Source organism: Papio anubis, chromosome 8 (assembly GCF_008728515.1).
Source record: "Papio anubis isolate 15944 chromosome 8, Panubis1.0, whole genome shotgun sequence".
NCBI classification, from domain to species: Eukaryota; Metazoa; Chordata; class Mammalia; order Primates; family Cercopithecidae; genus Papio; species Papio anubis.
The window spans coordinates 138099350-138125032 of record NC_044983.1 but is presented as its reverse complement, the minus strand read 5'-3'; the positions used below and the strand labels follow the sequence as shown (position 1 = coordinate 138125032).

The 25683-nt window shown below is 53.7% G+C and overlaps 1 protein-coding gene across 1 annotated transcript; it reads left to right on the top strand.

The window, feature by feature from the left end:
• The first annotated feature begins 17421 nt into the window (after positions 1-17421).
• Positions 17422-25002, top strand: LOC101002842 (cytochrome P450 11B2, mitochondrial). Its single transcript, XM_031669322.1, is given in 13 exon segments — positions 17422-18730; positions 18732-18778; positions 19147-19302; positions 21258-21278; positions 21280-21337; positions 21480-21554; positions 21556-21654; positions 21656-21677; positions 21970-22124; positions 22941-23107; positions 23507-23585; positions 23665-23862; positions 24302-25002. Coding segments are annotated over 13 exon segments (1395 nt in total). The 5' UTR covers positions 17422-18526; the 3' UTR covers positions 24416-25002.
• Positions 25003-25683: the final 681 nt, after the last annotated feature.

Sequence of the window (25683 nt, the reverse complement as noted above, 5' to 3'; positions counted from 1 at the left end):
ACCATCATTATAACCACTAACACCAACAACAACACCATCACCATCATCATAACCACCACCACCACTACCATCATAACTACCACCACCACCATCATCATAACCACCATGACCACCACCATCACCATTATCATAACCACCACCACCACTACCACCATCATCATAACTACCACCACCACGACCACCACCATCACCATCATCATAACCACCACCAACAGCACCATCATCATAACCGCCACCAACACCACCATCACCATCATCATAACCACCACCATCATCATAACTACCACCACCACCACCCATCATCATAACCACCACCACTACCACCACCATCACCATCATCATAACCACCACCACCATCACCATCACCATCATCATAACCACCACCACCATCACCATCATCATAACCACCACCATCATCATAACTACCACCACCACCACCATCACCATAACCACCACCACTACCACCACCATCACCATCATCATAACCACCACCACTACCACCACCATCATCATAACCACCATCACCATCATCATAACCACCACCACCATCATCATAACCACCACCACTACCACCAATACCATCATCATAACCACCACCACCACCACCAACAACACCATCATCGTCACCACCACCACCACCACTCACCACCAATACCATCATCATAACCACCACCACCACCACTCATCACTATCATCATAACCACCACCATCACCATCACCATCATCATAACCACCACCAACAACAACATCATCATAACCACCGGCACCACCACCACCAACACCATCATCATAACCACCACCACCACCACCATCATCATAACCACCACCACCATCACCATCAACATAACCACCACCACCACCACCAATACCATCATCATAACCACCGCCACCACCACCACCACCAGCACCACCATAACCACCACCACCACCACCACCACCATAACCACACCACCACCACCATCATCATAACCACCACCACCACCACCATCAACACCATCACTACCATCACTATCACCACTACCATAATCATCACTGTCATCATAACCAGCACTGCCACCATCATCACCACCATCACCATCATAACTGCCACCACCACCACCATCACCATCATCAGCACCATCACCACCATTACTGCCACCACCAACTTTACCATCACCACCATCACCACCATCATCACAATCATCACCACCACCATCGCAATCATTATCACTATTACCATCACCACCATTACTATTATCACTATCCCCAACAACAGCCCCACCATCCTCATTCACTTTGTGTTGCTAAAACAGAATACTATAGACTGGGAAATTCGTAACAAGAAAAAGAAAGAAAGAAAGAAATTTATTTCTCACAGTTCTAGAACTGGGAAGTCCAATATCAAGGTGTCAGCACTGGTGAGGGTCTTCCCTTGGTACATCAGCCCTATGGTGAAGGTGGAAGGGCAAGAAAGCAGGAGAGAGCAGGAGAGGACAGAACTTGCTTGTATAACAAACCCACCCTCATGATAATGACATTAGTCCATTGATGAGGGTAGAAATCTCATGACCTGAACACCTCCAATTAGGCCTCACTGCCTAACATGTTGCATCGGGGATTGTTTCCAACACATGAACTTTGAGTGACACATTCACACCATAGCACTATGCCCTGACCCTCCAATTCATGTTCTTCTCACAATGTCAAATACATTGATTCCAACCCAACAGCCTCCAAAGTTTCAACTTATTTCAGCATCAACTCAAAGTTCAAAGCCTCATTTAACTTGATATAGATGAGACTCAAGGCATGATTTATGCTGAGGTAAGTTCCTTTCTAGCTGTGGGCCTGTGAAATCAAAACAAGTTAAGTGCTTCCAAAATACAATGGGATGGCATAAAATAGACATTCCCATTCCAAAAGGGAGAAATAGGTAAGAAGAAAGGAGTAACAGCATCCAAGCAAATTTAAAATCCAGCATGACAGAAGTTAAGTCTTAAGACTCTATAATGATCTTTTGCTCCGTACACCACCTCCTGGGCACGCTGCAATGGGGATTGGGCAGCCTTGGGAAGCCTGGACCCCATGGCTTTGCAGCTCCTTTGGGTTGGAGTCTCATGCCTGTAGCGACCCCAGGCTTGCACTGCACACTGGTAGCTCCACAGTTCTGGCATCCCGGAGGTGGCAGTCCACTCTTATGGCTCCACTGGGCAATTATTCTGGTGAGGACTGTCTGTGGTGGCTTCATGTGTTAGAAACTTAAGCCCCAGTGCGTAGTGGTGAGAGGTGGGATCTTTAAGAGGAAATTAGGTCATGAAGGCTTTGCCCTCATGAATGGATTAATGCCATTATCAAGCATGGTGTTATAGTTTGGATATTTGCCCGTCCAACCCTCATGTTAATATTTGATCTCCAATGCTGGAGGTGGGGATCTAATGGAAGGTGTTGTGTCATGGGAGTGAATGCCTCATGAATGACTTGATGCTGTTCTTGAAGCAATGAATGGGTTATTGCTCTATTTGTTCCTGTGAAAATTCCCCCAAGAGCTGGTTGTTAAAAAGATCCTGGCATCTCTCCTTTCTCTTTCTCACTTTCTCTCTCACCACGTGATTTCTGCACATGGTGGCTCCTGTTTCCCTTCCACCATGAGTGGAGGCAGCCTGAAGCTCTCACCAGATGCAGACATTGGCACCATGCTTCTTGTACAGCCTCCAGAACCATGAGCCAAATAAACCTCTTTTCTTTATAAATTACCCAGCCTTAGGTGCAGGAGTCAGACTGGGAACAGCACGTCCGTAATAAGGATGTGCTAGTTTCTGCTCACCACAGGGAGGTATTTCTTTTGTCCCTTCATGGAAGCACAGCCTCCCCCAGGTATTCTTTACAGCAGCACCAATGAACTAAGGGTTAGTTACCACAGTGGTGAGTTCCTGATAAAAGGATGAGTTTGTCATCCTTTTATCTCTCACCCTCTCTCTCTCACCTTCCTCTCCCACCCTCCCTTTGCCCTTCAGTCATGTGACGATGCATCAGGAAGGCTCTTGCCAGAAGCTGGACCCTTGATCAATGGACTCCCCATCCTCCAGAACCATGAGCCAGATAAATTTCTGTTCATTGTAAATTACCCATTCTGTGGTAGTCTGTTATAGCAGCTTCTGGAAGCTTCCGTGGCTTGTGGCCTCTTTTCCCATCTTCAAAGTGAGTCGCTCCAGTCTCTGCTCTGTCCCCACCTCACCGTCTTTGCCTCCTCTGATGCTCCTGCCTCCCTCTTGTAAAACCCTGTGATTACATTGAAGACGCACCTGGGTAACCCATGCCCCTCTCCCCTTCTCCAGATCTTCAGCTTAATCCCATCTGCAGAGTCCCCTCTGCTGTGTGAGCTGACGTAGCCGCAGGTTCCTGGGATGGGAGCATGAACATCTCTGGGGGCCGTTTTCCTGCATAACACACCTAATAAAGTTCTGGCCCACTGTTTAGCTTGCCTGGAGAGACCAGCCTTAGTGACAGACAACAAACCAACCTTCCTGGGGCCTGGCTGTCAATGACTAGTCAAGGTATTGCCGACTTCCTTATTATGGATGTGCTGTTCCCAGTCTGACTCCTGCTCCATTTTCTGCTCTCCCAGAGGGAGGTGAACACAGTGCAGACAGGGCGGCCAGGGAGCCTCGGTTGCCCCATCTGGGAAGAGGGGATCGTGATCAGTCCCTGTCCTGAGATGGCGGCGAGGATTCAGGATGATGAGCGTGGAAGACCTGCCCAGAGCACAGCTGCCCCTCCTGTCCCTTAGTCCAGTGTGGGTGGCCGGGGCACAGAAGAACAAAGCCTGGGACTTGGAGGGACCCACTGTGCCTGGCCTTAGGCCAACATCTGGGCAGGCTGCTGCCATATCTCGTGGGATTATCCAGGATTGTTTCTGGGAATCCTGGCCAATGTGTCAGCCCATGGCAGGCTGGGGAGGGGTGAGGCCACAGATGTGCATCACAGGGTTGTGGGGGTCCCCATCATAGGGGTTCCCAGGAAGGTGGCAGCTGTTCCGCTACAAAGGGAGAGCCATGCACGAGCCCACAGCACCGGGGGAAGCCTATCCTGCATCTGTCAGGAAGACCCCCAGGCTGGCTGGAAGACTCAGTCCCACTCTGAAGAGGGCAGCCCCCATCTGGCAGCCCCCACCTGGCAGCCCTCACCTGGCAGCCCTCACCTGGCAGCCCTGACCTAGAAACCCTCACCTGGCAGCCCTCACTTGGCAGCCCCCACCTGCCAGCCCTCGCATGGCCAGCCCTTACCTGGCCAGCCACTTCCTACCTTGGGCCTTCAAGTTTCCTTGTCCATAAAATGGGGCTAAAGCTCACACCTGGAATCCTTGTAGTCAAGAAGAAAGAACAAGTTCCCGGCACTTTGAAATTGTGAATGTTTATTTGTTTAAGGAAGCAGAGCCCTGTGGGGCCCAAATGTGACCAATAGTCTCCTGACTGAATGGATTCCAGCTGTGAGTTTTGTCCCATTTTAGGAACAAGGATACCCGGCGATCACCTCTGTCATGACCACGCCCCAGCCCGGGAAAAGGACCCATTTCTCCTTCTTCCTGTGCTAGGAGCAGAATCGTGTTCCTCCACATTCCTGTGCTGAAGTTCCAATCCCTAATACCTCAGAGCGAGACTGTGTCTGGGGGCAGGGTTTTTAGAGAGGAGATTAAGTTAAAATGAGATTATACAGGGGGCCTTAACCTAACCTGACTGGTGTCTTTATTAGAAGAGGAGATGAGGACACACACACAGGGGTGACTGCGTGAGGATGCAGGGAGAAAATGCCTTCCCCATGCCAAGGAGAGAAGCCTCAGGAGGGACCAGCCCTGCTGCTACCTCGATATTGGACTTCCCAGCTCCAGAGCTGTGAGACGCACACAGCTGCCATTCTGGCACCTGGCCTGTGGCCTTTGCGATGGTGGCGGAGCTGAGGATGCCCCTGGGTGATGCACCCTAAGGAGATGCAGACACCAGCATTGCTGTCCCCTGGGTGCCGTGGTGGGGAGGTGTGTGTGCAGGGGGCTGGCGAAGGGGGCACTGAGTGGCTCTCCAGGGCCAGGGCACCAGTCCTAGGCAGCTGGGGAGCTTAGGAGCAGGTGCGCTCCCAGAAGTATTTACTGCTCCAACCACACCTTGGGTGATGTCACATGTTGGGATGGAGTCAGGAGAGAGTGAGGAACACATCTGCTCCACTCCAGCCACAGCTGGAGAAGGCCTATAAAGACCAGATGGCCTAATCCAGGCCAGACAGCCTGAGCTCTGGACAGGGCCACCACCTGCCTACCTGCCCCACCCTAGCCATGAGGATCCACCTGTCTTGACTGCTGCCTCTGAGGCTGGCATGTTCAGGTGCGCCAATGTGCACCCTTGCTGTGGGTCCCCCCTGGGTCCCTGGGGGTGCTGGCGGCCACCCTGACAGCCTGGGCTGGCCTAGCTGGACTGGCCTGTGCAGTCAGGCACCCGTGCTGCTCAGAAGGGGAAGCTGGGGCACAGAGGGCAGGACTTGCCAGAGGCCCCACAGGAGGTGCAGCCTGAGCCTGAGCCAGCGCAGGGCCACAGCCTGGTCCCTCCGCCCCATTCCCAGCCCCTGGGCTGCCTGCCCACTCTGTCTTCCTGACTCCCCCAGGGGCACCGTTTGATCGCTGCTGCTTTTGCCCAGTCCTGCAGAGTTGCCCCCATTGGCCTGGTGGGCTTTGAGGGGTACTGGGGGTGCTGGGGATTACCTGGTAGCCTAGATCTCTGGCTGCTCAGAGCTTTGGTTCCCTAACCCAGGTGATTTCTAGTCCTCTCCCGAGAAAGCAGAGATGACTTCTTTATCTGAGCCTAAGTGTGCACCATGGAGCCGCAGCACTTGCAGGGCCCGGTGTCCACATGGGTGGGCGGTGGAGGACAGGGTGCAGGGCTTTGTAAGATGGTGCTTTCCCAAAAGCAGAGTCCATGCCTGGCGGTTGTGATGTGGGAGGCTGGGCAGGGACCAGGGCTTGGTCTCTGACCACCAGCTGTGCCTCCCCCAGCCCAGGCACTGAGATGCTATGAGTGCTCTGCGACAGGGAATTGAGGGAATTGTTTCCAGCCCACATCCTGCCAAAACACCAATCGCTACCTGGACCAGTGAGTGCCTCTCCTCTGGGTGGCAGGTGGGCAGGGCGGTGTGCCTGGGCCTCAGCAGGAGGGCAGGGAGTGGCGGGGAAATCAAAGGGGCTGGGGAGACTGGTTTCTAATCAGAGCTCTGATGTTGGCAAGCAATGCCTCAGGCAAATGCCGCAACTGCCGGGCCCTCTATCTCCTTCCTCCAAAATGAGAATAGCAAGTGGCCTCCATCCTAAGGTCCTTAGAGTGGGTGAGATATTCCACATGAAATGGCCCACACAGTGCTGGCACCCAGGAAATGCTTAATTTAAATCCTTGTAATTACTGAACAGAGGGCAAAGCCTGCTGAGAAAGGAAGAGGGAGAAAAGTGGGACAGTGGGTAAGACCTGGAATCTGCTAACACACTGAGCCTTGACCTTGGTCACACACTGAGCCCTGACCCTGGTCACACACTGAGCCCTGGGCCCTATTCATACACCAAGCCCTGGTCCTGGTAACACACTGAGCCTTGACCCTGGTCACACACTCTGGTCTATGTCACACCCTGAGCCCTGGTCCTGGTCTCACACTGAGCCCTGACCACATACTTAGTCACATACTGAGCACATACAGTATGTATGTCACATACTGAGCCCTGGTCCCTGTCTCACACTGAACCCTGGCCTCTATCACACACTGAGCCCTGGTCCTGGTCACATACTGAGTCCTAGTCCCTGTCACACACTGAACATTGACCCTGGTCACACACTGAACCCTGGTCCCTGTCACACACAGAACCCTGGTCCTAGTCACACATTGAACCCTGGTCCTGGTCACACACTGAACCCTGACCCTGGTCACACACTGAACCCTGGTCCCTGTCATGCACAGAGTCCTGGTCTTGGTCACACATTGAGCCCTGGTCCCTGTCACACACTGAACCCTGACCCTGGTCACACACTGACCGCTGGTCCCTGTCACACACTGAGCCCTGGTCTTGGTCACACACTGAACCTTGGTCCTGGTCACACGCTGAGCCCTGGTTCTTGTCACACACTGAGCCCTGGTCCTGGTCACACACTGAGCCCTGGTCCCTGTCACACACTGAGCCCTGGTCCTGGTCACACACTGAACCCTGGTCCCCATCACACAATGAGCCCTGGGGCTGCACTTGCCTCTTGCTGTGCATCCCTGTAAGGTGGGAGAACAATGAGGAAGGGTCAGGCAGGCTTTTGCCTGCCGAGAGGGGCAGGAATGAATTTCACAGGTCTTAAAAAACAGCCCTCTGCATTCTGTTTTCCAGCTCCCCCAGGTCAGCCAACGATTGTTATAAAATCATGTGCTTACACCTGCCCTGGCTACCAAGAGAGCCTAGCCACCTCCAGGGCCTCGTGTTGCAACACGGGTCTCTGCAACAGCACAGCAAGCCTCAGAGTCAGCTGGGGACTGCTGGCCCTCAGCATCTGGGTGGCCTGACTCAACAGACAGCAGTGGGCTCAGCCCCAGGAATGCTCAAGAGTGGATTAGGAGTCTGCAGCTGGGTCGCATTTGCCGCTGACTTGCTTTGTGACCTTAGGCAGGGCACTTGCCCTCTCTGGGCCCTACCTCCAACTGGAGGGATTCCAGGAGAGAATGGACACGCACATGGGCGTTACAGGAGACGTGGCCGCATTTGAGCATTGTCTTTGATGCTGTCCAGGGTACTGCATTGTGATTGCTGGCCCTGAGAGTTGGCCACCTGCTGGCCTCCAGGGGCTAGCACCATTAGGCGGCCACAGCAACAAGCCTGTTAATGATGCCGAGGCTGAGGCACCTCTGATAGTACAGACCACTGCCTTCGGGCCTTCATCTTTACCTGCATTCCAAGGCTGGGTCCTCCTAAGAACCTGGAATCATACTCAAATGTGCTGCTGTAAGTTGGGTCCCAAGACCATTGGCAAACAGAAACCCTGTGGCAGGACCCCCTGGTCTGTGTGCAGGGGTGGAGTGGCTGCCCACATGGGGACAGGTGCGCCCCCAGCACTGGGTGGGTTAGCTCTGGTGGCAGCAGGAGCTGATGCAGGCAATGCCAGGCTGCCTGGGCATCCCCAGCTCCCGCAGCTCCCGAAGAACACGGTGTCCCCAGGGGCTGGGCCCTGAGGGATGCCCTCCTGGAGGCGGAAGCACTAACCCCAACCAGAATCTCAGCTCTTAAGAACTGCAGTCCACTGTGGACTTCCAGAGCACTGCAGAGCAGGATGACCAAGGGTCAGGCTTCGTCCAGCTGGGAGACTGGGCTTCAGGGCCGGGGCACCAATGCTACTCCCCAATCCCCTCCGCCACTGCCTCAAGCCCAGCCTGTGGTCTTGGTCAGTGTGTTAATCTGCACATCCTTTAATTAAAAGCCTCATGAGAGTCACTGCCTGTTCCTTGAGTGTGTTAGTTGGCTCTGTCTTTAGAGACCCAAAACCCTAAGATAGCACCTCCCCCAGTCTCTTCAGAGGAGCCCCTTAGACACGCATTTGTGAACACAGCAGACTTCACTGAAGTTTCCCTGGAAGGCCTTTTTGTATGGTGGGTGGCTTCCAGCATGGGAGGTGTCCACAGCCTCCCCATGGGGGCTCTGCGGCCCTCCTCCTTCCTCTCATGCCCTCTCCTCTGGAGGGCATGTGCATAGGTGGCTTCCCTAATGTTTTGCAGCCCTGGGACTGGGCTGGGCTGGGCCACTTTCCTAACAAAGCCAGGGCTGTGCCTCAGCTGCAGCCCAGGGTCAGGGCATAATCCTGGGCTGACTTCACTCTGCAGCAGGGAAACTGATGTGGCCTGTGTCCTCAGAGCCCCTAATTGTCCCTTAAGCACACAAGGGCTCTTGAGATGAAATGGTCCCTCTAACCAGCAGGCTCCTGGGACACAGTTAGCTCCAGGGAAGACCTTCTGCTGAGACACACACTTCAAGCACCCAGCAGAGGCTGCTCCTGTGAGTTAAGTGTTTGCAGCTGGTCGAGGGGACCTATGGGTGCAGATGCTGCTCAATGCCATCGGCGGGCGGGTGGGTCTCTGACTTTCTCCTGCAGGAGCTTCTTCAGGCCGAGTGGGGGTGTGGGGCTCTCCCACCTGCAGGGGACCCTATGAACTGCATCCCAGGAGCTGGTTGCATATGGAAATGGTTCCGTAGCTGATTCCTCGGGGATGGGGGGGGTCATCAAAAGGGGCTCCGGTGGAAGTTCCCCACCCAACCCAGTCCCAGCAGGGTGGCCTGGCGCAGCCTCAGACAGCCTCTAATGACCAGGGGCCTCTCTGTGGGTCTGGAGTGGCACGTGGTGAGCATCTCATTACGCTGTGGGGGTCCTTGAAGCCTGTGTGCACACTGTGAGCTCTGAGCTCGGGCGTGTGCCACTGGATCTGCCGTCTAGAAGAAGGTGGGGCAGCAGGGTGCGCAGCACTCTGAGGACAGCCATGAGACATCTGTCCAGGTGACAGACGGTGGGCTCTCTCTGGGCCTAACAGTGGGTTGTGAGCATTTTCTCAGGTCCTTAGAAATTGGGTCTTTTCTTTTCTTTTTTTTTTTTTTTTTTCTGAGACAGAGTCTAGCTCTGTCGGCCAGGCTGGAGTGCGGTGGCGTGATCTCAGCTCACTGCAACTTCTGCCTCCCGGATTCAAGCGATTCTCCTGTCCCAGCCTCTTGAGTAGTCGGGATTACAGGCACACGCCACCATACTCGGTTAATTGTTGTATTTTTAGTAGAAACGGGGCTTCACCATATTGGCCAGGTTGGTCTCGAACTCCTGACCTCAAGCGATCCTCCCACCTCAGCCTCACAAAATGTTGGGATTACGGGTGTGAACCACACCACTCCTGGCTAAAACTGGATCCTTTCTGATGGGACCCCATCACCTGTGGCATGGGCACCCTGGGAACGCAGACTCAGGCTGGCCCCCGGCCTGTCCCCGCCCCAGGAGGCAGCACCTGTTCACGCTGGGCTGTTGGAGGCATTCCGTGGGCTTCTCGGGGCCCAGCACAATCAGCCGCACAGTCCCAGCGGTGCGCAGAGCCTCTCTCCTTGACTCCCTCTGTCTCTGTCTCGCTGGCCGTAGACCCTCTTCCCCTCCAAATCCTGGTCTCAGGGCTGCTTTAGGGGTCTGAGGGGAGACAGTGGGTGCCCGTCAGTTTTTCCTATTCCCCGCCTGCATTTTCCTATCACGAAGAACGAAGTCATATGCACAGGTGGTATCTTGGATTATTTCTTTTCAGTCAAATTCTAAAATTGCATGATGGGGTCAAAGACCAGGAACAGTTTAAAGCTCTGGGCGCAGGTTAGCTCGCCACCTTCTGGGAGGACCCAACGCACTGCAGTTTGCCTGGACACTCACTCCCAGCCCCACAGGAAGCTGGCTTTCATGATTGAAAACAAAATAAAACAAGAAGGCTTGTAAATAAGCCGGGCTCAAGAACGTCTCCTTGCTCTGTGACTTCTTTTTCATTGGTGGCGAGGCTGGGCATTCTGATGTGTACAGGTCACTTTTATCTCTTTGTTTATGAATCAAAAGTCCCCACTTCCAGCCTGGCGTGGTGGCTCACATCTGTAATCCCAGCACTTTGGGAGGCTGAGGCGAGTGGATCGCTTGAGGTCAGGAGTTTGAGTCCAGCCTGGACAACATGGTGAAACCCCATCTCTACTGAAAGTACAAAATTAGCTGGGCGTGGTGGCACATGCCTGTATTCCCAGCTACTTGGGAGGCTGAGGCAGAGGAATCGTTGAACCCAGGAGGCGGAGGTTGCAGGGAGCCGAGATTGCACCACTACAGTCTAGCCTGGGCAACAAGAACGAAACTATGTCTCAAAAAAAAAAAAAGTCCCCACTTCCTATTATTTTTTACGCATGACAATTTTGACAATCATTTCTTGTTCATTTTTTTCTTTGTTCTTTCCTCAGTTTATCTTTTTTGTATTTTTCCAATTTGTTTTCTTTTTTTAATTTAAAAATTGCCCTTGAGAAAATGAACAATTACTTCTGTATTAGATGTGATAAGCCCTTGTCACATATTTTTCAGTTTTTCATATATTTTTAAATTCACTTATGCAGAAGGTTGACATTTTTATCATCAATCTGTCAAGCCTTTCTTTTCATGCTTAGAACGTCCTTGCCCAAAATAGAAGCAAATTCGCATGAAGCTGAGTAATTTTCCACTGAACACTTTGATCCCTCTGGGTCTTGATAACATTCAGTGTCCACAGGCTTCGGGGGAGGTGGGGGAAGCCTGGCTGGGGGGTGCTGGCCTCTACCTCACGCTTCCTCCCCTCAATTCCAGCCTGTCACGTCCACAAGGTCCAGCAAGGACCAAGCCTGGACAGGGCGCCGGGATGTGCATCTCTCTCCAGGACAGCGCTGCCCGACTGTGCCTGTCCAGGGCCTGTACTTGCTCCTCCATGGGCCGGATGGTGGGATATGGGGTGGAGGAGCACACGGGTCCTGTTCCCCCGACTGCGCTCACAGCCTCCTGTGTGAGCTCACCGTCCAGCCAAAGGTGTTTGCGTGAAATGAAGGTGGAAGGATGTGCCCCTGGGGTGAAAGGCCTCAGAAGCATCCAGGGTGGGCAAATGGAAACGCTGAAAGCCACGTGTGCTCAGGATAGGCCTCACCTGCCTGGGGGCTGTCACTGCGGCAAACTGGGTGCTTCTGCTGACCCATCCTTGTTTTCCTGAATGGAACTTGACTGCCAGCCCCACCCGTGGGGGCAAGGACAGCACCGTCTCTGGGAAGCAGAGCTCAACAGCCCTCGGGCGCCTCCTGGCCTGCCCCGACTGCAGACCCCGCCACCTGCTCCTCTGGAGCCCATGCCCTTGCTGACCTCCTGGGAGGCCAGGCGCTGGGGACACCTTTGCGGGGAGCTGGCAGGAAGAGTCCGGGGACTTGCCATGTCCCGCCTCAGCCCCCAGGCAAAGCATCTTCGCCTCCCTCTCCAGACTGTGTGACTCTCCCCTCAGTCACTGTGGCTGACCCGGAGCACACAGCAGGTGCTGGGACCCAGGGGTCTAGGAGCCGCCGTGCTGAGAAGTGATTGGTGGAGAGGACACTGGGCGCCCCTGATGCCGGGGCCTTCTGGGAGAACACGCACCTGCCCCGCAGTCTCAGGGGCACCCCACAGGCCCCCAGGAACTGCTGTCCACCTTTGTGTCACGCCTCCCGCACCCAAATCCACTCTGGACCACAGACTCCTGCAGCCGCGATGCAGCCCGGGGCGGCCTCCCAGAAGAGGCGGGGCCTGGTCAGGAGGGAACCGCATCCCGGTGCCCTCTCCCAGGGCAGCTGGTGATGTTAGCAGGCGCTTCGTCTTCCTTCCAGAGAGAATTAGGATTCTTTATATCTTCATTAATTTTTTTCGAGGTAGGGTCTCTCCATCTGTGGCCCAGGCTACAGTGCAGTGGCACAATCGCAGCTACTGTGGCCGCTACCTCCTGGCTCAAGTGATTTTCCTGCCTCGGCCTCCCAAGTAGCTGGGACCACAGGGGTTTGCCACCACTAACTTTTTCTTTCTTTCTTTTCTAATTTTAGAACTTTTTCTAATTTTTGTAGAGATGAGGGTCTCACTATGTTGCCCAGGCTGGTCTCAAACTCGTGGCTTCAAGAAATCCTCGTCTCGCCTCCCAAAGTGCTGGGAGTACAGGCGTGAGTCACAATGCCTGGTCCGTGTTAACTATTTTAACTGGAGTTCCTAGAGCCTTGATTTTAAACATTAACGTGCCTTGTAGATATTTTGTTGTTAGGACCTACAGATGCATCTAATTCTTTTTAAAATAACAGTTGCCCAGTATAACAGAGCCGCGGCTTAGATAGTACCCCTTGCATGGAGACTTCAGTGGCCTCCAGCTTTTTGTTATTATAGCTTTGCACACCTTTTACACATGTCTTCGTACCCAAATCAGAGTATTTCTGTCAAAAAGATTCCTAAAAGTGAAATTTCTGAAAACAGAGGAATGCCCACATATTTAACATTTTGGTTACCCCTGCCAACTGGCCCTCCTAAAAGATGGCACCAGTTTATACAGGATATAAGCGTATTCATTTCCCTACACCCTTGAAAACACTGACTTTTATCAGGCGTTTACATTTTTGCACCCTGATCTGGGCGGGGCCGGGTGGCATCTCATCACCGCGTTGAACTGCTTCCCTGGATGTCCCCGTGGAGGTCCTGTCACTTCCTCATCTGTGAACCGCCTGCTCAGGGCCTCTGCTCTTTTACACTGGGTCTTTACGTGCTTGAGATGTTACTTTTTGCTTGTTACACCTATTGCAAATAATTTGTCCTGCTCGTCATTCACTGTATTTTTTAAATCTTCAGTTAATGGCTGTTATGTAAATATTTTCACTTTTGAATAATTTAAATGTATACTTCTCCAATATTTCTGCACTCTAAGACTGTAAACAAAATTACTCACGGTTTTCACTGAGGTATTTTTCGGGTTTTCTGTCTCTCTTCCTCTCATTCCAAATGGGTACGACATTGTTCCAATGCTGCTGACTCGAAGCACTGGTTGGAACCACCGTGCTGATGCCTGTGTTAAATTCACACACGTAGACACACACACAGAGACACACACACAGACACACAGACACACACACAGACATACACACAGACACACACAGAGACACACACAGACACACACAGACACACAGACACACACACAGACACACACACACAGACACACAGAGACACAGACACACACACAGACATACACAGACACACACAGACATAGACACAGACACACATGCACGCAGACACACACGGACACAGACACAGGCACACACAGGCACAAACACATGCACACATTCAGATTAATAATATTAATAATATTGTGATTACACACACACATGCATGTACACATGCTTGCATGCACACATGCACACAGTATTACGGTTGGCTGCAGACACATGTACACACAGACACACACATTATTGCCATACACATATGCACCCACAGATTATTATTACACACGCACTTCACACATACACACATGCACACACACATACACATGCATGCACACAGACATGCAGACACATTATGCACACACACACAGACATGACATTAGGGGACACACACACCTACACACAGACATTGATGTGCACACACTCTTACATTATACACATGGCCACACATGTACTTCACAGACACATGTGTGCACAAACACACAGACACACGCGACACACACACATTGTGACACACGTGCACACATTACCTCAATACACATGCACACATGTAATTTCACAGACATATGTGCACAAACACAGACACACTCACACACACACATACACACACACACATACACAGACACACACACACACACACCTTTGCATTCTGATCCTCTGATGTGTTTGTTCGTCTCCTTGCCAGTACTGTAATGTGTGCATCTCCAGCTGTATGAAAGGTCTGAGATCTGCTGGCGTAAGCTCTTGGTTTTTCTTGTACTTTCATACTTCTGCCTTTGCTGCACATTTAATCTTCCAGATTCATGTTACACACATAACTCCTGTTGGGAGGATATTTGGAGTTTTCTTATGTTTATTGATTTGGCCAGCTGTGGTGGCTCATGGCTGTAATCCTAGCACTCTGGGAGGCTGAGGTGGGAGGATCACTTGAACCCAGGAGTTTGGGACCAGCCTGGGCAACACAGGGAGACCCCGGTCTCAAAAAACAAAACAAAACAAAAAACAAACAAACAAAAAAAAAGGAAGAAAGAAATTAGCTGGTCATGGTGGCCCACATCTGTGGTCCCAGCCAGTCAGAAGGCTGAGGTGGGAGGATCACTTGAGCCCAAGAGTTCGAAGCTGCAGTGAGCTGTGTTCATGCCACTGCACTCCAGCCTGGGTGACTGAGCGAGACCCTGTCTCAAAAAAATAAAAAAACTTTACTGGGAGAATTGACACCTCTACCACAGTGGTCCTCTCATGTAGAAGCATGGTCTGTCTATTTCCGTTCAGGTTTTAAGCGCTCTTCAGTAAAGTGTAACTTTTTTAGCAGGGAGTGCACACTGAGTTACCCTGGATGGTTTATCATTGTTCGCCTTGTGAAGGAGAGCTTACAGTTATTCTAAGGGGTTATTGGTGGTATTCACATAGGAGAGTTCGTGATTTTTGCTTGTTCTTACTCACATGAAGTATGTATGTATAAACTTATGTACGCATGCATGCACATGTGTGTGTACAGGCATATATGCACAAAACACACGCACACATGTGGGTCCACACAGGGCATATGTGTATGCAGGTATCCGTGTGCTTTCATGTATATATGTGTGTATGTGTATGAATATGTCCATGTGTATGCATGCATGTCTATATGTATGCTTTATTTTTTGAGACAAAGTCTTGCTCTGTTGCCCTGGCTGGAGTGCAGTGGCGCTATCTTGGCTTACTGCAACCTCCACCTTCCAGGTTCGAGCCATTCTCCTGCCTCAGCCTCTCAAGTGGCTGGGATTACAGGCATGTGCCACCATGCCTGGCTAATTTTTGTATTTTTAGTAGAGATAGGGTTTCACCATTTTGTCCAAGCTGGCCTGGAATTCCTGATCTCAAGTGGTCCACCCTCCTCAGCCTCCCAAAGTGCTGGGATTACAGGCGTGAGCCACCACACCCGACAATATGCATTTTTACATAGGAGAGGTTTACAGCCGGTGGAAATGCTCCAGTTGAGAGGACGTGGTGGAACACGGGAATGGGAAGAGTGCTTGCTGCTGTGGGTCACAGAGGGGCCGGGAACGGTGGGCTCCATGGCTCAGTGGGGGAGGGTGCTGTGCATGGGATGGAGCTGGTGTGGGTTCTGCTCCTCAGGCTGGGGGTAGGGTTGAACTATTAGGAATTTGTAGGATCCAGTACCTACCTCCTGCCTACAGAGCTTAATTTCTTTCAGTTGTTTATTTTTCAGATTTCATTGTGAAGACTGTCACTGCAGTGGTGTTTGGTAGGTAATTAGTTTATGCCTCTTTGATGGCAGGGTCCTGTGGCAGTGAGGTATGGTGTGAGACTGAGGACAACGGTGGGGCCAGGGTTTTGAAATGGGAATGGCAGTTCTCAGGTTTCATTATATCGACTTTCATTTATTCATTGCACACTGTGTGATAGGGCAGGTGTGGCTCTCACGGTCGGTGCAGCTGTGGCATTTTAAGGCTCAGGCTGGGGATGGCGTGGGCACAGACAGGAGGCAGGTGGTCACTGGGTGATGCAGGAGCCTCAGGGCTGCCTCAGCCTGCCCCTGCCTGACCTGATGGGGAGGACCCCTGGGTCTCACCTCACCTCGGCCCTGTGGTGAAGCCGGCAGAGTGAGGCCTTCGTCTTGTGATTAGCAAGAAAGTGGAAAAGCTGCGGGAACCCCAAACACTGTCAACCTTGAGAAAGCTGTGGCTGTGATGTGAGTGACAGATGGTATAACTTCTGTTTTCAGATTTTGATTAACTCGTTTTCTTATTTTTCTTGTCCCTCACAACCCTCCTTCCCCAAAATGAGACTTAGAAAACTGCACTTCCCAGGCTCCCCTGCTGCTAAGGGCAGTCATGTGACGGGGCTCTGCCAATCAGAAGCTCAGGGTGAGACTTGCAGGGAGACCAAGTCCAGGACTCTCCAGCTGGTTTGGGGTGTGGCAGGTTCCAGGTGGTTCTGGGGCTGTGGGCTAGTCCTTCATAGGGTATAGCTAATTGGAAGTCTCTAAGGGGCACCTATGGGTGTTATCAAATTCTTTTAGCTTAATAAGAACGCTGGCTGGGCACAGTGGCTCATGCCTATAATCCCAGCACTTTGGGAGGCCGAGGTGGGCAGATCACCTGAGGTCAGTTCGACACCAGCCTGGCCAATATGGTGAAACCCTGTGTCTACTAAAAATACAACATTAGCCAGGCATGGTGGCACATGCCTGTAATCCCAGCTACTTGGGAGGCTGAGGCAGGATAATTGCTTGAACCCGGGAGACAGAGGTTGCAATGAGCCGAGATCACGCCATTGTACTCTAGCCTGGGCAACAGAGTGAGACTCTGTCTCAAAAATAAATAAATAAATAAATAAACAAACAAATAAACAAATATACATAAATAAAAGTCAGAATGTATATTTGATGATCATAGTTATGTATATGTGAAATGAAGGACAGCAATGATACAAGGGATGGGTGAGTAGAATTAAAAATATCTTATTATTTATTTATTTTGAGATGGAGTCTTGCTTTGCTGCCCAGGCTAGAGTGCAGTGGGATGATCTTGGCTCACTGCAACCTCCGCCTCCCTGATTCAAGCATTCATCTTGCCTCGCCTGCCAAGTAGCTGAGATTACAGGCATGCACCACCACACCTGGCTAATTTTGTATTTTTAGTGGAGACAGGGTTTCGTCATGTTGGCCAGGCTGGTCTCGAACTCCTGACCTCAGGTGATCCACCTGCATCGGCCTCCCAAAGTGCTGGGATGACAGACATGAGCAACTATGCCCTGCTTAAGAATATCTGATGATTGTAAAGTGCTTGCGTTACCTCTGAAGCTGTATAGTGTTATATGAAAGTGGACTTGGAGGATGAGTTTTAAGTGTATATTGCAAACTCTAAGGCAACCACTAAAGAAGTGAGATCCAGCCTCTAGGAAAAAAAAAAAAAAAAATGAGCTATTAAGCCATGAAAAGAAATGGAGGAACCTGAAATGCATATCATTAACTGAGATAAGTCACTTTGAAAAGGCTACAAACTGTGTCATTCCAACTATACAACATTTTGGAAAAGGCAAAAGCATGGTGACGACGAAAAGATCGGAGATGCCAGAGGCTGGGGCAGGATGGGTGAGCAGCCAGAGCATGGGTTTTCCTTCCCTCTTTTTAAGGCAGTGAAAATACTCGTAGGATCCTGCAAGGAGGGATACAAATCACGTACATTTGTCAAAACCCACAGAATGTTCACCACCAGGAGGAGACCCCATGTCAATCCAGGACCCTGGTTGATAACAGCGTATCCAGATTCCTCACATGGAACCAGCGTGCTCTCGTGGTGCAGGATGTGCCTGTGTCAGGGCAGGGGCTACATGGAAATTTTCTGCAGTTTTGGATCAAGTTTGCAATGAACTAAATCTGTGGTATAAAAATAAAGTCTATTAAAAGAATCCAAGGCCCCCTCTCATCTCACGATAAGATAAAGTCCCCATCCATTTTGCTCCTTTCAGTCCTGGAGAAAGGAGAGGGCACGTCCCACCACCTGCCACCTGCATGGACCCCCGTCCAGACCCCACGCATCTTCTCAGCATCCTCAGACCAGCAGGACTTGCAGCAATAGTGGATTAGGCACCTGACTTCTCCTTCATCTACCTTTGGCTGGGGGCCTCCAGCCTTGACCTTCGCTCTGAGAGTTTCAGGCAGGTCCAGAGCCAGTTCTCCCATGACGTGATCTGTTTCCAGGGCAGGTTCCTGGGTGAGATAAAAGGATTTGGGCTGAACAGGGTGGAGGGAGCATTGGAATGGCACTCAGGGCAAAGGCAGAGGTGTGCATGGCAGCACCCTGGCTGTCCCTGCAAAGGGCACAGGCACTAAGCACCAGAGCCGCCCGGGCCCCTAGTACGGTGCTGCCCTTTGAAGCCATACCCCAGCGTCCAGGCAACAGGTGGCTGAGGCTGCTGCAGATCTGAGGAGCAGGCTATGAGCACCTGCACCTGGAGGTGCACTGGGACCTTCCAGGAACTGGGGCCCATTTTTCAGGTAGTTCTCCCTGGGTCTCTTGCTGGGAACACAGAGTTCTGTCCCTGCTGCCTGGTGGACCCCTGGGCCGGGCACACAGTACTGTTGTTCCAGCAGGCTCCCACTCTGCATCCTTGGAGGATGGGGAGGAGTGCTGCACGTGCTGGTTCGTGGTTCTGCCAGCAGGGATGGTGCAGAGCAACCCCAGCCTCGCTGCAGAGAGGGCAGGACTCAGAGGCACTAAAGTTGAGAGGTTCCGAGCAGCCAGCAGGAGGGCTTCAGCTGTGAAGCCGCTAATCCAGGAGCCAGGAGGGTGGACAGGAGACACTTTGGATTGGAACTGCAGAGTGGGGCCAGGGGGGACATGACCCCGTCCAGCAGGGCCTTGTGCTTGGCCCCACAGGTACCACTTGGGAGGACCACGCATGGTGTGTGTGATGCTTCCGGAAGACGTAGAGAAGCTACAGCAGGTGGATAGCCTACATCCCCACAGGATGAGCCTCGAGCCCTGGGTGGCCTACAGACAACATCGTGGGCACAAATGTGGCGTGTTCTTGCTGTGAGGGGCAACCTGGGAGCTGGGAGCAGGGTGGGCAGCCTGGGTGTGGTGGGGAGGTGAAAGAGGCAGGACCCGAAAGCACATCCATTCTGAGCCTGTGTGGTGGGCTGTGAGGGTGAGCACCCAGCCCACAGAATGGCCATCTCGTGGGGTCACGTCTGCCCTGCAACTGGGGGAAGCAGGACAGTGGTGGAGAAATGGGCACGGGCACCTTTGCAGAGGAGAGAACGCAGAGCAATGAGCCCTTCTGTGTAGCGAGAACCCGCTCTGCACCGACCTCGGCGGCTTCTTTCTCTTTCGGTCTGGGGACTCTCCTTCCCACAGGTCAGAAAACTGAGGTCCTGAGAAGGGGATGCCCACCAGCCCAGGTCACAGGCTGTGGGCACTGAGCCTGGTGTTGACCAGGGCCGCAGCCTCCCTCACGGTGCTCATGGTCCCTATAGTCCCGGTAAACCTTCGTGATGGGGACAGTCCTGGGCAGGAGGCAGGTGGGGACGCAGGTGGCTGGTGGCTCCATTGTTCTCAGAAGCAAGGCACGAGGTGGGGCAGTTGATGGCACTGGAGAGGATGTTTCCTGGCCCATGGAGAGGGTGGCGCCTGGTCAGGTGGACAAGGAGAGGCTGGTGCTTGAAGTCGGTCACCTGCAGGGACGTTGCCATTAGGACAGGGGAAGGACTGGACGAGGATGTCACAGTGGCGACAGCCCCCACTCCATGGCGGGAAAGGAATTCTCTTGGGAATAGCGGGATTTAGGTAAAAGGGCACCTGTGGTTCAGGGCCCTCACTGAGGCTGGCCGACAGACGACATCTGGGAGGGAATCTGGACCCAGGAAGGCAGGTCCAGGAGGCTGGGTGCGCATAACAGAAGGAAGGAGAGTGCTCCTGTGTGTGTGCGTGTCTTGCATCCGTGCACATACTGTGTGTTCCTCTGCACCTGCATGTGCACATGTGTGTGCATGTGTGTGTACCCAAGTGTCTCTGTGTGCATGTATGATGTGTGGTGTGTGTGCACGGCTGTCTCTGTGTGTGCATGTGCGTGTACACGTGTCTGGGTGTGTGCATGTATGAGGTGTGGTGTGTGTGCACAGGTGTCTCTGTGTGTGCATGTGCAGGTGCCGGCACGGGTGTAGTGTCTGTGCACACGTGTACATGTGTCTCTTCACACATGTGTGTTGAGGTCTTGCACGGGCACACGTGTACATGTGCGTCTTCTGTCTGTCATCACTGTCAACTCAGACAGCAGCCAGCTGGACATAAATAAAGGAGTTTTGCAGGAATGTGGCTGAGAGAGGAAATTCCTCCCCACCATTCCATGGGGGCATCCATGGAGCCCCAACACACTCTGGGTGTGGGTGAGGATGGCATGAGGCACAGAGCTCGGTTCCTGCCCTGCAGAAGATGCAGACGCTTCACAGAGACAGGCAGAGACTGCTGCCCCAGAGGCACTGTGCCCAGGGCAGGGAAGGGCGGGGAGGAGAGGGCAGTAGTTTCTCGAAATACTGTGGGTGAGAGTAAAGTTGATACCAGAGTCACTTTCTTCTAGAGAAAGTTTACTTGTAGGGAGGGTTTGCAGGGTGAGGAAAGGTTTTAAAAGCTAGGCCCTAGGAATGATTTGGCATTTTGGGTACTTCAAGTGGTGGAATTACTGCTCATTCTGATGGATTTGAGGCTTTACTTCCCCCATCTCAATCCTACCATTACCCCATTACCCTGCCCGTTCCGTCTCTCATTTTCACAGTTTCAGTCAGTTTCCTCGTATGGCTGATTTCGGATAAGGAGATGGATACGGTTGAAGTTGCAGCTTTTGGGCGCTCATACAAGTTGCTCTGGTTTTCAGAAGAATGGGCTTGAATGGCGTTTAATGGATAAGTAAAGGAACTTGTATGCTACGCTTGCCAAGGTGTGTAGAGTGTTTCGAAGCGGTGGATGCGGTGTTAGACTTTCCAGCTCCTGAGGAAGAAGGTGCTGCAGAACGCCTGACAGCGTGATTTCGGATATCCAGCCCAGCATCTTCCACTCTCCACCATGTAGCTGTGTGCAAAAATAGGTGGGAAGGTCCAGCTCCTCAGAGACCCTGGGAGGGCTCAGGGACGGGGACGGGGGCTGGAGGGAGTGGGGAGGCAGCCCGAGTACCCGGGGCTTCCTTGTGCTCAGCAGTTCATCCTCCCCACAGCCAGCAACCAGCTTTTGGAGAGCGTGTTGGCCTGGTTGGTCACAGCCCCAGCTCTGCCAGCCTGAGCTTCCTCCATGCCCCTGGAGGTCATGTTCAAATCCACCACCCAGCTCATGTTCATGCCCAGAGCCTGTCTGGCCAACACCAGCCTCAAGGCGTGGAAGGAGCATTTTGAGGCCCGGGGACTGCATCTTCCAGTACGGTGAGGCCAGGGACCCAGGCAGTGCTATGGAGAAGGGACACCATGGGGGCCCAATTTGTTCCACTCCACCACCCAGCGGGGAATGGAGGCCACAGGGAGGGGCTGGGGATTCCTCACCTTCCTGCCAGGGAGATTGGGAGTGAGGCTGGGGCTGGGCTGGGCTGGGCTGATCCGGATAATTTGGGATGAGAGCAGGGAGACTTGGGTATTGGGGCAGCCTGGGCAGGAGGAGGACACTGAAGGACGCTTCCCAGCACCAAGGTCTGAGGGCTGTGTCCCGCTCCCCGGACAGGTGACAACTGTATCCAGAAAATCTATCAGGAACTGGCCTTCAGCCGCCCTCAGCACTACACAGGCATCGTGGCGGAACTCCTGTTGAATGCAGAACTGTCACTAGAAGCCATCAAGGCCAACTCTATGGAACTCACTGCAGGGAGCGTGGACACGGTCAGGCCGGCAACCAGCCCCACCCAGAGAGGGTGATGCCAAGCCTGCCTCCCAGGCAGTGCCTGCCAATGCCACACAGCACCCACATGCCCCATCCCCAGGCTACGGGCCCTACATTTCTGTTGCCCTCAGCCTTCCCCCTCCATGTATTAAGGGATGAGATTTGCAGGGGAGGGGAAATGGGAGCTCCCCCTCACAGGAGACAGAGTTTGCAGTTACCTGTGTGGGGAAATGTGCTCCAGGCTGGAAGACAGCTGGACAAGGCCCTGGACACACAGCAGCTCAGTCCCCATTGGAAAGCTCTGGGTGTACGAGGAGAAGGAGAGTTGAGAGGTGGCTGGAGGACTCCACAGGGCACCCTTCCCAGTGTGCCTGGTCACCTGGGGCCAGAAATGGAGATCCATGGGAGGGCAGGGTTGTGGGGAAGACAGCAGCACAGGCTCCAGCCAGTGCAGAGGGAACTGTGGGTGCCCCGTGGGGAGAATCCAATGGAAGCAGAGGGAGCTGGGGCTCCAGGTCGACTCCCTGGATGATGCTGAGGTTTGGCCCCCCTGCCCTAATGGTGGCTGTGAGAACCCACCCTGAAGAGGCTGCAGGGGACCTGGGCCTTGGTGGAGATGGGGGTCACCTTTCCCTGAAGAAGTCAGGGAAACTGGCCCAAGTGGTCATCAAGGTTTCAGATCCAGGGTCCCAGGGCTCTGTCGTGCTCAGGGCATGCGTGTCTCCACCCCTCACAGGGAGGTTGACCTGGGAGGGGTGTCCCAGGGGCTGAGTCCTCCTGTGCAAAGTCTGACCCTGCAGCTGTGGCTCCTGCAGACGGCGTTTCCCTTGCTGATGACACTCTTTGAGCTGGCTCGGAACCCCGACGTGCAGCAGGCCCTGCGCCAGGAGAGCCTGGCTGCCGCTGCCAGCATCAGTGAACATCCCCAGAAGGCAACCACCGAGCTGCCCTTGCTGCGGGCGGCCCTCAAGGAGACCTTGAGGTGGGTGCTAGCTGAGCCTTCCCTGTGGCCCTGGCCCCTGCTGGAGAGCAGCCCCCACTGGGTGGTGGCAGACAGAAGCTGGGCTGATAAGCAGGGTCACCCAGCAGCCCATTCCCCCTGCACCTGCTCTTCCTCTCCCTCAAGGACAGGGAGCTCTTCTTCCTCTGGAATCTCTCTTCAGTGCCCTGGGATTAACGTGGGGCATGTCCTTCTGGGCTTGGGGCTGCTCAAGTTAGGGGAGGTTTGGCTGGACTCAGCAGGTGCAAGGAAACACTTCCTCACGACCTGGGCTTTCCGTGGGCCGGGGACTTCTAGCGGGCTCTTGGGTAGGAAGGCTGCAGAGGGCACGGGAAGCCCCGTCCAGCTGAGGACCCTTTCTGTGGATGCCCCCACCTCCAGGCTCTACCCTGTGGGTCTGTTTTTGGAGCGAGTGGTGAGCTCAGACTTGGTGCTTCAGAACTACCACATCCCAGCTGGGGTGAGTGAGCCCCACACCCCTCCAGCTGAGAACCTCCCTCCCCAGTCATTCCCTGATCCCCGCTCTGCACCGTCCGCAGACACTGGTGCAGGTTTTCCTCTACTCGCTGGGTCGCAATCCCGCCTTGTTCCCGAGGCCTGAGCGCTACAATCCCCAGCGCTGGCTAGACATCAGGGGCTCTGGAAAGAACTTCCACAACGTGCCCTTTGGCTTTGGCATGCGCCAGTGCCTGGGGCGGCGCCTGGCAGAAGCGGAGATGCTGCTGCTGCTGCACCATGTGAGCAGGCCGGGGGCGGGGGCGGGGGCGGGACCTGGGCAGCAGAGGCGGGGCCTGCACCCTGGGGGCGGGGCTTGCATGGTGTGATTGACATCTGGGAACCGGATGGGGCCTTGGCTGGTTGAGGTCGGCGTGACCAGGGAGGGTCTGTGCTGAGCAAGACAGTGTAGGGTCTGGGTGAGGTTACTTCTAAACAGTGAGGTGGGGACTAGGGGAGTGGGGTGGAGCCTGTACAGGATAATGGGGCTTGGGCAAGACCTGGGTAGGATTCAGTCTGGGCCTGGTCTGTAAGATGGGGCTGGTCAGGAATGGGACAGGTTGGGGCCCAGGCTGCTGCTCCCCCTTCAGCATAATTGCTGCACCTGGGAGGATGGGAGGAAGCTGCCCCAGGTCCATGGGCTGCTGACCAGGCCAGATGGAAACCCAGCCTCTGTCCTAGGTGCTGAAACACCTCCAGGTGGAGACACTAACCCAAGAGGATATAAAGATGGTCTACAGCTTCATACTGAGGCCCGGCACGTTCCCCCTCCTCACCTTCAGAGCGATCAACTAATCGTGCCTCTGCACCTAGGGTCCCAGCCTGGCCACCAGCCTCCCTCTCTGCCTGACCCCAGGCCACCCTTCTTCTTTCCCACGTGCGCAGCGTCCTGAGCCACCCCTCTGTCCAGCCAGCTCTTGCATAAATGGAACTCTCCAGGGCCTGCAGGACTGGGGCCTTCCAGGTTTACCAAACAGCAAGGCCAGGGCACAGCTGGGGACGATCTTGCTGGCAGGGCCTGGCCTTGTCCTCAGCCCCACCCGGCTCCTTCTCCAGCAAGCAGTGCCCTCTGGACAGCTTGACTCTACCCCTCCCAACGCTGGCTCCAGGCTCCTTGTGTGGCCATGCAAGGGCACCGTGATTCTGTCCCTTGCCCTCCTGCCTACTCTCACATGTCCCTGTTCCTCTCCCCTGGCCACGGCCTCTGGGCAGACTGTGTCAGAGTCATTAAGCGGGATCCCAGCACCTCAGAGTGCAGTCAGGCTCCCTCCTGCAGCCTGCCTCCCAGGCAGCTCGAGCATGCCCTGAGCTCTCTGAAAGTTGTCACCTGGAACAGGGTCCTGCAGGGTAGAGTAAAAAGACCCTGTGGTCACTTGTCCTGACACATCCCCACTTTCAAGTGATACAACTGAGTCTTGAGGGACGTGTGTTCCCCAGCTGATCGTGTCAACCTCATGCCCCAGGCCTCGTCTTTCATGGACCAGACCTCGTTCCAGCAGCGAGTGTTGGGTCCTCTGCTTCCCGTGCTGTCCCCTGGGGAAGGTCCTGAGGATGCTGTGAGGAGATGAAAGGGTCATGTGGGGTGGGAATCTTGGGTGTGGTTCCAGAAATGTTTCTGGTAACAGGAGAGACAGGATTGGGCCAACAAGGACTCAGATGCCTTTTATTCACTCATTCCTCTGGTTGATACGGAGCCATGCCATGTGCCACGACCTAGGGTGGGCACAGGGAGGCTGCAGTTCCCAACATGAACCTGCCTTGGGCCTCATGTGCTCCTAACCCAGCAGAGAGAGTTGACCCCTCCTGAACTGGCCACTCCACAGTTCTCCCGTGCAGGGAGAGGAAGCGCCCAGCCAGATCCTCTTTATCCCCTGGGACGTTCATTGGGGCAAAGATCTCAGCAGCCAGTTCATGGTGGCTGATGAGGATCAGAGCATTTGTTTCCCCCTGGAGGGGGAAATACTTAGGTAATCGTTCCAGGTGTGTTCAGTAGTTCCGGGACTCAGGGCCTCAGGCCAGTCACCCTGTGATTGCAGGTCGCTTCCCCTCCCTCGGCAATGCAG